Source organism: Pavona decussata, unplaced genomic scaffold (assembly GCF_977016875.1).
Source record: "Pavona decussata unplaced genomic scaffold, jaPavDecu1.1 SCAFFOLD_110, whole genome shotgun sequence".
NCBI lineage: Eukaryota > Metazoa > Cnidaria > Anthozoa > Scleractinia > Agariciidae > Pavona > Pavona decussata.
The window spans coordinates 1,274,053-1,287,369 of record NW_028145524.1 but is presented as its reverse complement, the minus strand read 5'-3'; the positions used below and the strand labels follow the sequence as shown (position 1 = coordinate 1,287,369).

Genomic DNA, 13,317 nt, shown 5'->3' with positions numbered 1-13,317 from the left:
AGACGACTTTGCCAACGAATCTCACTCATTATATGTTAAACCGAGTCTTCTTAATGTTGAGGATCAGTCCGTGGCTGTGCTGCCATAGTCACAGAATGTGTATGTCCTTCTTGTGTTACTATTGACGTAGGAAATTATGCGCAGTAAGAATGCGCATGCGAATCAAAGGAACCAGAAATTACGCGCCAGTTGAAACGTACAACGGGCGTCCGGGAAAATCAATAACCGGCTTATCGACAACATAATTTTTTAGGTACAGACTGATTTTCCCGAAAGCTGGTAAAATTTATACAGCATATTGTAATTGCGATTGTAACGCGTTTTTCGAGAGTACAGATTCGCTTTACTACGACTCACTGGACTGGCTTGATATAGTCTAGAAAACACGCCACTTTTTCAAACAATCAAAACGAAGCCAGTGGCAATCGTGCACTAACTTAAAAAAATATAGCATGCGTGCAGACGAGAAAAAGGAGATGCGTCTACGCAGTTGATCCCAGAGATTTTGTCAGATGCCCCTAAAAATGACGCCAGCTAATGTCTTAGCTCGCTTGGGCATCAATTGTCACATAGAGAATCAGTAATAGGTAAATCATTCAGTTACAGGGGCACAGAAGGAGCTAAACCATCAATTATCAACTTCTTGGTGTTGTTGCATTGAATTCTTGTTAGAATCCAAAATGATTGCAAAGGCATTTCTTTCATAGACGACCGCTAAGGAAGAACTTCGTCTCACCCTTTTGAAGGTAGCCTCCCACGCAGCCGTTTTTAGGGGACTCGTATTACCTCCTCCCCTCCGGGTAGGGCGCGTGTTATTGGTAACCGCTATTAAAAGTCCTAACATGTAGGGATGATAACGCACTTAAACAAACCACAGCAGAGATATCAGTGGGGTACGGCTTTTTTTATTTAGATGCTTAGATCTTGCCAAGACCAGTTTACTTACAAATTTTCATTGCAATTGACTCAATATTAACCAAGTTATAATTAGTGGACCCACTATAATAAGTCTCAAGTTGGAAAGGGTTTTAAAAATCTTTCCCAAATGCATTGTATTATGTTATTTTCCTTTCTAAGAGAGCATGATATTTGTTACAATTCTTTCAGTTGTCATTATTTTTTCTCTAAAGTAAGCTGATTTATGTTTGTTATATAATAATATACTTAAGGTTTTTGATTTCAGATGGCGCAGGCACTATCACATGGTATGAACCTCCTCCGGTTGAGACCACAGCTGACACCAGCTTGATCCGCACAAACAACACTCAGCTTATTGAAGGATCTGCCAATGTAAAACTGCACTGGAAATTTAGCCTTGAGGCAGATTTGATGCCTATTCAGGAAGTGAGATTGAAATTAAATACTGTTCTGGTTGTTATCATTGCACCATTTTTTAACCGAGTTGAAGTACTGTCAGCTTATAAGGATCGGTTCAATGTAAACTGGCTTAATAATGAAAAAGTTACTCTGATTATCTTCAACATAACTAACGCTGATGCGGGAGAATTTGCTTGTGATGTAATAACACTAGGAGGGGGCACAAAAATATGGAAAGGCAAGATTCAGGTGGAAGTAGTTGGTAAGATTGTCAGTTATTAATCATAGAAGGGTTGTTTGTAGAGTTTCATAGGCTTATCTAACTCTTTCTGTTACTTGATATGTATAAAGAAGAGTCCTACTCAAAAATTGACACAGAAAAACCTTAATTTTTGATTTTATTGTGTTAAACAAATAGACTACAAAATGACGTCATAAAATGTTCAAAATTCAAAGGAAACTACGAGCCGCAGCCGAGCGGTTTTACTGCCAAGTTTCAAACATTTTATGGCATCATTCTATGGTCCATAAACAGTATAAACCATAGAAAACTGCTGTCGATTTGTTTTTTACAATAATATGGAAAGAGTACAAGCAAAATTGGCTTTATTTTCCGTTGAGAAAGTGCGCAAGTTTCCTCTGACGTCATTTTTTTGTCTATACTTTATAGAAAATAACTACGAGCCAATAAGTTCGTGGAAATTTTGCCAGTTATTATTGTAAAATCAAAAATTAATTGTTTGTCGTAATTCTGTGCACCAAATGTGTATCGATATACGTAAGTACTCTGACCCATGCAATTTTTACGGGCGGTATCTTTATAATGGAGTGCAGGCATAGTATTGTGTAAATTTTTTTAAAGTACTTAAAGCGTTAACTTAAAAGTACTTCAGTAACACTTTAGTTCGTTAAGGCTTATACTGAGGCACTGTCATTACGTTTCCTGGTAGGCAAGTAACTTTGCGCTACATTGCGTAGTTCCAGAAAATATGTATACTCTTATGGGAGGTATTTCTTCTATCCTCTACCCACCTCCCCCCTCCCCCTCCCACCCTCCCACTCCTTTGGAAATTCCAACTAAGCTTCAAACCTCCTTTTACATTTTTAATCGTCATATGTATACAGTCAAACATCCCTGTGAGACAACCTATCGTAAGCTACCACGTTTCCAAAGCACCAAAATCTTCTTCGTCAAATCATTATAGTTGGAACCTTTTGTAAACGACCGCCACTCGTAAGCCATCGCAACCACGTTTCTGAATGGACTGACGGTTTTAATTTTTCTGTTATTTTTCAACCTCTCGTAAGCTACCTCCTGGCCCGATCTCACTACGCTAATATTCTAATAATTAATAAAATAATACATTTGAACGCTTAAGCCTAACTGCAGCTGTCAGAAACGGCTTTTTTCTCCATTTTCAGAGTATTGAACTGTCTTACTTTGGTATGGGGATTTGTAGGCGTAACTGAACCAGCCGTTAACTATGTGGGCATTCACGAGCTTTTGAAACACACCACAAAAATATAGAGAACACTGATCGGCTGTGCCAAGTTAGTTTCCGTATTAAATAGGTTCCCTTACATCATAAAATCTATCTCATTAGCCGCAGTAAGTAAATGATAAGGCAAACTGTTCTGAGTTCAGCAATCATGCTGGAAATGGTTTGTTTCAGCGGTGTAACAAAATGTGTTCAATTGAAATATTAATATATACATATGTTTTTATGTTTTCTAAAACGATAGTGGGCTGACGTTTGGGTTATTCCCTGGTTATATATGCATATACCCCGAAATTATCACAGGCGAATGACTGAAAATTAGACTCTCTGTGACCTGAACTCTCTTTAGCGACCACCTTCCGTAAGCGAGCAATAAGGCTTTACATTTTGGGTGGTCGCTTAAGGGAGGCTCTACTTTTATTATACATGGTCATGAAGGGAATACTGCTTATCCTCTGGCTTTAAAATTCTTTCTTGTTGTCTTATCGGAATTATTCTTTTCAGTTCCACCTAAGATCATTAAAGTTAGCCAGAACCAGACAGTGCGTGAAGGCTCAGACCTACAGTTGTTCTGTGAAGCGTCTGGTAAACCAGTGCCAAATATCAGCTGGACAATGGTGTTTAGAAATGGAAGCGAAAGCGAGGTACTGCACGGAGGGTCAGCTTGGAATATGACAAGCATCAAGCGAACCAATCAAGGAACGTACCGCTGTACGGCATATAATGGAGCAGGAAATGCTGATAGCTTTGTGGTGATCATAAATATTCCATGTAAGAAAAATGCACAGTATAATGTCTACACCCTATTTTTAAAGCATGAGCTTTAAAAATTTATAGGTTTCCTTGCAGACTTATAGTTTACAGGAAAATGTTCGAAAGCATAACTCGAGGACTTAAAATCCTTTGAAGCTGATTGTTAATTCACTGATCAAGACTCATCGAATCGTAATAGGAAAAGAAATTGTTGGAATAACATAAAGGTGTAACAGAAATCCAAGTGGAGAAATTGAGTTTACAAATGTATTTGCTTATTTGTTTCATTACTGTATGTGTATGAAGTCTAGTGGTTAAGAAGCACCAACATAAAAGGTACCAAATTTAAAAGAAACCTCCGCTCTTAAAATAAATTAACGTTGAATTGTCACAACAATTTTCGGGAACGTTTTCTTATTTTTCATTTAGATCCTGTTAAAATTATAAAACATCAAAATAGCACTGTCCAAGTCGGGGGATATGCTGTGCTTATTTGCCAGTCAGAAGGAAATCCTACTCCTGTGATAACGTGGACACGAGACAAAACAGATGAGGTCGTTGGCTATGGAAGGACCTTAGTTTTTTGTTCAGCTCAGTTTTATAACAGTGGGTGGTACACGTGCAGTTCAGCAAACAGCTTAGGAAAAGACAGAGGGAGTGTTTACCTTGAAGTAACTGGTAAGAATAATTATCTTATGTAATCCCCAACGTTTAGTATAATAGTAATGTAACCTCTATTTGAATTTCGCGCGATAACATCGGCTCACATTTTCATAAGTGGTAGTGAATCAAATATTATGGGCAAAATACAACCCTTGAAGTCTATTATGATTGTTTACGCCCTGGATCACTGCATCATGCCCTCAGCATCTTAAATTTGACATTTTCACGGAATTGTTTTATTGATGCATGATTGTTTCTTTAACTCTTAAGAAAAAAGAAGCACGTTGATAAATATCACCATGACAATAAGTAACGAAGAATATCATCAAGATCTTGAGAGGCTTGGAAGTGAACGATCTAAGTCATTGGTGTTAAGGGTAAAAGAAGCGGTAGGTGTTTCATAAAGGTAGCTAACAATCACATTGTCTTAACTAGAATCATTTGTTTCTAATGTAAAGAACTATGTAAAGATGTATTATACGAGTTTTCTTATCTAAAATAAGATACAGGTACGCGCGCCGTTTTCTCGAACTCGGTTGAAATCAGTTGGACATTCAGATTAATGAGCAGAAACTACCGGCATTGCGTCAACACTGTTTCCGGCCACGCAATTCTTTGCTGGGAACCGGGCAAAATGACTGTTTAGTGAATACTACGTCGTTCAGCTGTCTTGACCGGCTTTTTTTTTTTTTTTTTTAATAAAAGAAAATATGTATGTTAACTATCCTAAACAGACGTACTACTTCCTGTTTCTCTCGCTGACGTGATTAAGTCAAGTCGCAGATTCAAAATCTTTTGACCTTAACCTTCATCACATTTCTTAAGGACTGCTCACTTACTTCAATTCCAAGTAGTTACCTCTATCTTCGTTCAGATAATACTGATACTCCTTATACAGTTTTTCGGTGCCCGGTATTTTTCAGGTGAAAGCAGCATTTCAGAGTGACAGCAGATTTGAAAACGCAGATGTTGTAGGATTTAGGTAAGTAAAACATTCTAAGAAAAATTCCGTTGATCAGTTTTCCACTGTACTTCATTAGATTAAATAGAATACCAAATAAATTCTCTGTTCAAATTCTAGGCCGGGCAGCGTAATCGTTTCGTTCGTTCTGAGGTTCAAACAACCCGTCACTGAAGAACACGTAATGTCAACGTTGAAAACAGCTGCAGAAAGCGGAAATCTTGGCGCCTTCAAAGTCAATGGTTCATCTATAGTAGCAACAGAGAAATGTGGCTTCAAAAAAACTCCCACAACAACAAGATCGACACCAGGTAATAAGAGGTATATTAGTGACCGATTTTCCTTTCTTGACGATGTATTAATTCAGAGATTTTTCATTCCTCAATTGACCTTAAAAATTTGTTGTATTCCCAATGCAATTCTTAACGAAATTCCTTCAATGGTTACGTATTTTAACTGTTAAACGCACAGATGCTGTGTCCCTTAAAAAACTGAGACATAAAAGAGGCAAACAGTGTTGAAGGGAATGATCGAGTGCTCTGAGGTTCAAGTCTAATATCAGGAAAAGTGTGAAAGTAATAACTTTTTTCCACTTTAGGCACAAGAGTGCCAGTTATTCTGTACACAAAATATAAATCAAGTAAATACTATAAGTGAGCCTGTGAACATATTAGCTTGTTACTCTTCAGTGCGGCATTATTTTCTCCATTACAGTCCAGGTATGCAATGGATGTTCCTGTAACTACACCATATTCATAGCTGTGGTCGTCATACTTGTTGCAGTCATCATAGTCCTTCTCATCTACGTCGTTTGGCTACACAGAAGAGGTAATATTTCATTTTATAATAAAATTTCGATATAACGCGCGCGCTGATTGGTTGAAACAGCGTGCTTTATCAGAGTACAGATGCACGGAGCAACGTTGTCACGCCATCACCCTGTTTGTGAAATTCCTGGACTTCTCTCTCGGTTTTATTTATTTATTATTATTATAATTTTTCGATCCAGACGTCTTTTATAACCTAGAAAACGTAAACGAGCTGGACATGGACCATCCTGTGCGCATACAAGGTAAAAAAAAAACAGTACAAAGAACACGGTGATTGAAAGTGAAGTTTCCGAAGAAGTTAGCGACTAAAACACAAAGCCAAGTAGAAATATAAACAAACCGAGATTTGCAAACATGTCAGCCGACAAAATGGTCGAAATTACATCGAAGGCAGAGACGATAAACACCAAAGATAGCATAAAATGGACAACTCAAGTTTTAGAACGAAAGATGTAAAAATGTCACAAGCTTAAACAAGTGTTAAAAGGTGCCGTAAACGCTCGTTAGCTATATTCTCGTACAAAAAGATCAAACAAAAAATCGAGAGAACTGAAAATTTAAGTAGCTAACGAATACACATGCAAATATATAAGCTTACAAGATCCTTATATTTTTGGTTCAAGTTCTATCACGTCGCATCATGGCCACCTCTGCTCACCGCAGTGTAGCAAGCCTCAGAAATTACAACGCTCGCCCTTCGAGTGAACAACTTACAGCTTGTTCAGATATCCTCTCTGGAGCGTTGAGTGGGAAGCCACAGCAGTCACAGCAGCCCTTTTCCTAACGGTGTCAACAGTTCGAGCACTCCTCTTGCTCCCGTGAATTCGACTGTTGTTCATTTACAAAACACAGCGCAGCAGTTGGTTTATTATCGGCCGCAAGCTTTAAAGCAGTTTGCTTTCGAATTGCCATGTTGATAACGTCCAGATTTTCACGAGCCACAATTCCACCTGATTTCAATGAACATTTTACTTTTCCATCCTGATTTTTGAAAGGGAAAACTGAAGAAGCGCTGACGCTACCGGCGTTACATTCGAACTGAGCAAAATTTGTAAACTTTGGTGCCTTGTTTTGATGCCTTGTTTTGACATGTCTTTCGTGTTGTTCAACCAATGAAATCATTTGAAACATTCTAACAAGGATTGTGATTGGCTTATTTTAGCGTGCTTTATCAGAGTACAGATGCACGCTGACGCCAGATCTGTTCGTTGGAAAATGAAGTTGGTTTTGAAAATGAGGGTGAATGCGGGGGGAAATAAAATAATTCTTTATCGTAAAACAAATAAAGAAGCCTCGGCTGTGCTCTGTTCTGTTTTAAAGCACTTAGGAAGTGGCTAGAGCACTCAAGAAGTATGGAGAAACACTCGACTACGTCTCGTGTTTCCCCCTACACTTCTTTCGTGCTCTAGCCGCTTCCTGCGTGCTTTAGAACAGAACAGAGCACAATCGAGGCTTCTTTATTTGTTAAATATGAAATTCATTATAACTGAACCTCTTTGAATTTGTTACCAATACAAGGACATTGCTTTCTCAAACATTAAACCACTGATAAATTTAAAAAAGCGAGATCGCTATTATAAATCAGAGTCCTACGATTAATCCAAATGACAAAGTAACACTGAATGAGAATGTGAAAATGACATTCAGTTGGTGTTCATTAATAGAGAAAAACTTGAATTCCAATTATTTACATGTCTTTCACATAAACTGTTTTCTAGTGGCAAGAATAAAGGAAAGGTAAGTTGTTGATGTACCCTTTCTGTTGGTTATATGAAGTGAAACTTGCCGATTATTCTAGACCGTCGTAATCTTGGAACCGCCATCTTGGATCCTCAGATTTCTGAAAACAGCCTAATTATAAACCAGCATGTCAAATATTGAATCAAAAGACATAAGAGCCGAGAAAGATTAGTTAAGCCTATCTCGACCAAGGGACGGGCGGATTCCTCCCGCGCCGACTTCAAACGTTTATAAGCTTTGGAATATTTTTGCAAACAACACAAAACCTCCTGACTTTTTCCGAAATTTAGCTGCCAATAATTCAATATAGTAGGAAAGGGTCTACTGAATTTAATGTAACCATGGCAACCTACTTTTTACAGGCAGGTTTTTTTAGAAAAAGTTTGAAAATATTAACTTTCTTACAGTTAATTTTATGATCTTATATCATTCCTATGACTTCTTTTTCAGTTTTATTACATTTTGGTCAGTTTGGGTGGTTTTCTGAATTTTTGGGATATCGTGACGTAATTTGCGCGTCATTTGTGGAACTCAAAGGACACATCTTTGAACTTACTCTTTAACCTACAAGTCTCATTTGAAGGAGGAGACTTTAAATTGCCCGCTCTTTCTTTTCTGAATTTCGTTGCATTGTATTTTTCTTAGTGATACTATGTTCCGAGTCCTACATGATCTTTTACAAACTGTTCAAGATGTACAGTACAATTTTAATTTTCTATCGTTTCTATTAATTTTAGGGCATATCCAGAGTCGTCTGATGAAGAGGTATGTAATATAGTATCTTTTTGATATATCCATTTTTCAGAGTATGTCTGCGTCACTTACTGATGAGATGTATCTTTATAATTCAATCACCATGCCTACGAATATACAATGAAAATTTCTTCTATTGCGATTGTGCCTCTTGTGGTTAGCAGTATGCAAAATGTTTATGAGATGAACCTAGTAAAATGACTTAGATCCCAGGAGTCTCCTCTTGCGCAGTAATAATGTATCCAGACTAGAAGACGGAAGAGCTTAGATTCAAGACCTGTTGCGAAAACTTGTTTTTTTTTTTTTTTCGAGAAAGCCTGTATCACGATCACTGGCTGATAAAACACATATTTCTTAAGTTATAAACAGTTTCTGGTGGTAAGAAAAGTTTCGCACGTCCATAGATGAAACCTCAACTTTCCAAACTGTTTAATAAATACCTAAACCCAAATTAACTAATTCTTAACCTGTGTTGGCAAATATTATAATTTTCTAAATTGTCTCACAAGTAAGAATCAATGCATTGCACTTAACTTTTATTTACAGGACTACAAACCCAAAGTGAAAGTTTCTCTCTTTCGATCGATCACATTAACAGTTTCAACTTAAAGTTGTGTAGCTTTTTGAGAAAGGGAACAAAACCAGCTTCCTCCTCCTCCTGTCTGTCCACCTATAAAAAACTGGGCTAGCTTATTTTTCCTTAGTATTTTTTTTCCGTAGTAACCTCAAAGCTTTCCTCTTTTGCTTTCGCTCTTTAGATTACGCTTCAGATGAAAACACTCGAACCAAATCTAAAAGAAACAAGGAAGCAAGATTCTCAAGGTTCTTCTCGAGGGCAATACATGGACCTAGACGACGCGCGTCGATCACATGACATTCCAGGAGCCTCTAAGACAAATACTCGACAAATTAGCCAATACGCACCTTTACATCCATCGACACTTTCTTGGGAGATTTCTAGACATGACGTAAAAATTCAAAAAATAGTTGGTAAAGGTGCTTTTGGTCAGGTTGCCAAGGGAACAGCCGTTGGTCTCCGAGGAATTCCGCAAGAAACACCGGTGGCCGTGAAAATGTTGAAAGGTACAAGCTAGCTCTTCATTTATTGTATTGCGAAATTTGCAAAATACCTTTCTTTCCATGTTTTCAGTACTTTGTTTTTCTTTCATTTTTCTTCAGGAAAAAGAACAAAATTTAAAATGTCATGATTGAATCATTTTCATCACATTTTCCCAATCTCTGCCCATATTTCCTAGTTACACTTTTAACCGATTATCATCAGCATATTTCCTGGGATGACTGGTGCTTATGAAACTCGTGGATGAGGTATTGAGGTTTCAGTAGTTTACATTTGCAAACAAATTAACCAAGATGGGGTTTATAATTGGCTTTAGGATAGGCTTTAATAAGGGTGGGCCAGGAGTACACACTCAGGTAAAACCTGATCCCAGATCCCCGGGTTATGAAACACGTGTATCGTACATTGAATGTAGCCTGTAGCCACTCTGCCTATAATGTATGTAGCACACAAGCAAAAACGATATATAAAAATTGTAAATTTTGAATACCCTTCTACTTTGCTAAAGGAAGTGAAATCTTTCTTCGCTCATTTCGTAGCTGACGCCCCCGAGTCAGACAAGAAAGACTTGTTATCAGAGCTTGAAGTGATGAAGACTCTTAAACCTCATCCGCACGTTATCAAGCTACTGGGTTGCATTACTGAATCTGGTAAGGTGTTAACTGAAATATTAAGTTTATTATTAGGTTTTATCATCATTTTGGCTTTGATGTTATACAATTGTTATTGGTGAAACGTGACCTGTATACAAAGAAAAAGTGGCCTTCTTTTCTCCTCTTTCATTATTTGTTGTGACGGAGGAAACGTTGTTTAAACACCTTAATTTGCGCGGAATGAACATTCAGGGGCTGTACGAAAAACTCAATGCGCAACAATCATCCAGAAAATAATTACGTATTTCCCTTTTGAGAATCTTCAGGTTTTACCAAAATTTTCACAATAAGAAAATGTGTCTTTTATTTTCCTCAGAGCCATTGTTGGTGTTGATCGAGTATGTCCCGTATGGGGATCTACTGGGTTACCTGAGGAAGAGCCGCGGATTGAATGACACTTAGTACAAAGACCCGGATATCAAACCACAAACTAGCCTGACGTCACAGCAACTGATTAAGTTTGCTTGGCAGGTTGCTGATGGTATGAGTTACCTCTCATCAAGATCTGTAAGTGGAAGAACCTTAAGGCATTTTACGTTGCATTTATTGCAAAGCTTACCTGACGACCATTGGGTGAGACCCATGGGATAAAAGATATAGTGCATCCCTCGTGGTGACGTTACAGTTTCACCGACACGTGCTCCCCTCCTCTCTTTCCTAAATTTGCTGTTTTTGATGCTATAATAATTATGCTATTTCTCGCACACGTATACGACGCAGAACACCAGTGATTATAGTATTTAATGCTCCTCCGCTTAGGAAAATAATTACAATGAAATCCAAAAGCCATTCGTGCTTTGTTATAGATCATTCACCGAGACCTTGCTGCTCGTAATGTGCTTATTGGGGAACGAGAAACGTGTAAAGTGACGGACTTTGGAATGGCCAGAGATGTACAACAAGAAAGTATCTATGAAAGAAAGACAAAACTACGTAAATAGATAAGGAGAATTATTATCTCAGAATCAACTTTACATCATCAAACGAGTTTTGCTGACGACATAAGAACGTTTTCATTTGAGTGTCGTAACAACGAAACCATAGAAATTATTCTGGCCAATCACAATGAACCAATCAGGACTCGAGGCAAATGCATGTAACATGTACCAAGCGCGGGAAAACGCGTGTTATCAAGCCACGATTGGTTCTCTTTTTGCCACTCATTGGTTAACAAAGTGGCTTGAGAATTGCCAACCATAAAAGAACGTATAAAAAAAAAAAAGTTAACGAGTTAACTTTTGACACGCCTCTGAACACAACCCTAACTGCAATTTTAGATTATGACTTTATAAACCAGTTAAAGAGTATGAGGTACTTAGTTTTAGGATAGCATCACTTCAATTAGCAATTGACTGTAATTAACTTTACTTTGAGGCTCGGTCGATATATTTTCGTTGTTATCAAATTCTAGGGTCGCTTGCCCGTTAAGTAGACTGCTTATCAGGCGCTGTTATATGGAAAGTACACCACTAAGAGCGACATGCAAGTTCGTCTTTATATATCCAACAAACACATCCATGTAACTAATGTTTAGCCAGTAGAACCGAATTTATGATATTTCTAATGCGTGAAAATCGATGCCGAATTTTGGCTTTTACTTTCGCTATGTGCCCCATACATCACACCGCCACAAATTTCCTCTGATGGCTCTGTTTGGCATCTGGTTATAGAAAAGTTTAGCACCAGATTAAAGAGCGTGGGTAGCAATGTATTAATTTTAGTCGTTCCATGCTATGAATGTTTGATTATTGGGCTAACCGCGGCCGTCATTTTTAATCCTGGCCTCCCGTGTGCTTTATTAGTCATTCACTCATCTTCTTCATGAGGGTAGATGTAAGCAGTCAGTCTAATCTTTTCATATAGAGTCCTTAATTATCATAATTACAAAGAGAAATGGTATTAGATAAGATGACCATTATATCATATGTCATTTTCTTTACAGATGGAGCTATGGAGTCCTCCTTTACGAGATATTCACAATCGGTAATTTTAAGTATATAGAAACATTGTATCGGTTTCCTTTTTTTTCTTCAAATTCCTTTCATAGCTGGATGTTTCTACTGCATTATTGCTCTAGTCCTCATCTCTTAGCCCTGTGAGACCGATTAAATAACTACAACTCCTACACAATTGCAACCATAAAAAAGCTTAGAATTTGTTGGCTTAAAACTTACGTCATACTATCTGTGCATCCGCCGTCTTTGATATAGGAGTTTGGTCTCTTGATTTTTGATGACGTCAGAAAGTAATAAATTCTGAAAATGTGTAGTGAGTAAAGGTGTCACAAATGAGACGAGCGATAAAGGAGAAAAATGGTTAGGTTGGGAGGAGCGCTAAGTTAACCTTTGCTCTGCCAGGACCTAGTCCAATTCCACTTGAATCCAAGCATACAATTAATATACTTTTGAATCAGAAATCGACCTTACTTTCTAATGATTGCCAAATGAACTACTTGATTACACCAATGATTTATGATGGTCAACGATTTGCCGGAAAATGTTCGTTTTCCAGGTGGTTCACCGTATCCACGGACGGATGGCAGGAAAATTGCGAGCTTACTTCAGCAAGGATACAGGATGCCCAAACCAGAACACTTGGATAATGAATTGTAACTTGAAACGCAATTAATTGTTAACAGTTATCGTTATATGTTGAAGATAATTACTATTATTTCAGGGATTTTATTGGCTCAGCCGCCATGGTATAAGAGCCATTACACCTTGCCTGAGAAATAGCGACCATTGAGTTGTCTTTTAGTTGTTCTTACAATGCAAAATCAGCAAGATCTAGTAATATTTCGTGATTGTTTTTTAAAAAAATTATTCCTCTCGTGCTTTCTGGATATGAGACGATTATAGGCAACTCGGCACTACACGCCTCGTTCGCTATCTATAATCGCATTCCCAACGCGCGCTCGTGGAATAACTGTAAAATAACATTTTAAGCAAACAAGGAGAGGCATTTTTTAATTTTCAAAGCATTTTCTGGATGAACAACGCAGACAACGTTGTATCAAAGGCCACATTTTGCAGTCCAGAATTACGCAGGTTATAAGTAAATGTTAATCTCG

At 37.8% G+C, this 13,317-nt stretch overlaps 2 protein-coding genes and 1 pseudogene across 4 annotated transcripts in view; all 3 read left to right on the top strand.

Moving 5' to 3' along the window:
* Nucleotides 1-11,815, top strand: part of LOC146470861 (fibroblast growth factor receptor 1-like) — a 62,557-nt gene extending 50,742 nt beyond the window's left edge. The window contains exon 15 of the mRNA XM_085121563.1: nucleotides 11,659-11,815. Within this exon, the coding sequence (XP_084977689.1) occupies nucleotides 11,659-11,679 (21 nt within the window). The 3' untranslated portion in view covers nucleotides 11,680-11,815. The remainder of the gene's footprint in view (nucleotides 1-11,658) is intronic.
* On the top strand, nucleotides 7,971-11,188 carry LOC146470862 (tyrosine kinase receptor Cad96Ca-like; annotated as a pseudogene). Its single transcript, XR_014866957.1, has 6 exons — nucleotides 7,971-8,528; nucleotides 8,829-8,894; nucleotides 9,275-9,599; nucleotides 10,134-10,244; nucleotides 10,564-10,754; nucleotides 11,054-11,188. The product of XR_014866957.1 is annotated as a tyrosine kinase receptor Cad96Ca-like (transcript).
* A 302-nt stretch (nucleotides 11,816-12,117) lies between the features above and the next one.
* LOC146470859 (tyrosine-protein kinase receptor Tie-1-like) overlaps nucleotides 12,118-13,317 on the top strand; it is a 30,429-nt gene continuing 29,229 nt past the window's right edge. For both annotated transcript variants that reach the window (XM_085121574.1, XM_085121575.1), the window contains exons 1-2: nucleotides 12,118-12,230; nucleotides 12,759-12,855. In XM_085121574.1, coding sequence (XP_084977700.1) covers nucleotides 12,824-12,855 — 32 coding nt within the window. In that variant the 5' untranslated portion in view covers nucleotides 12,118-12,230; nucleotides 12,759-12,823. The remainder of the gene's footprint in view (nucleotides 12,231-12,758; nucleotides 12,856-13,317) is intronic.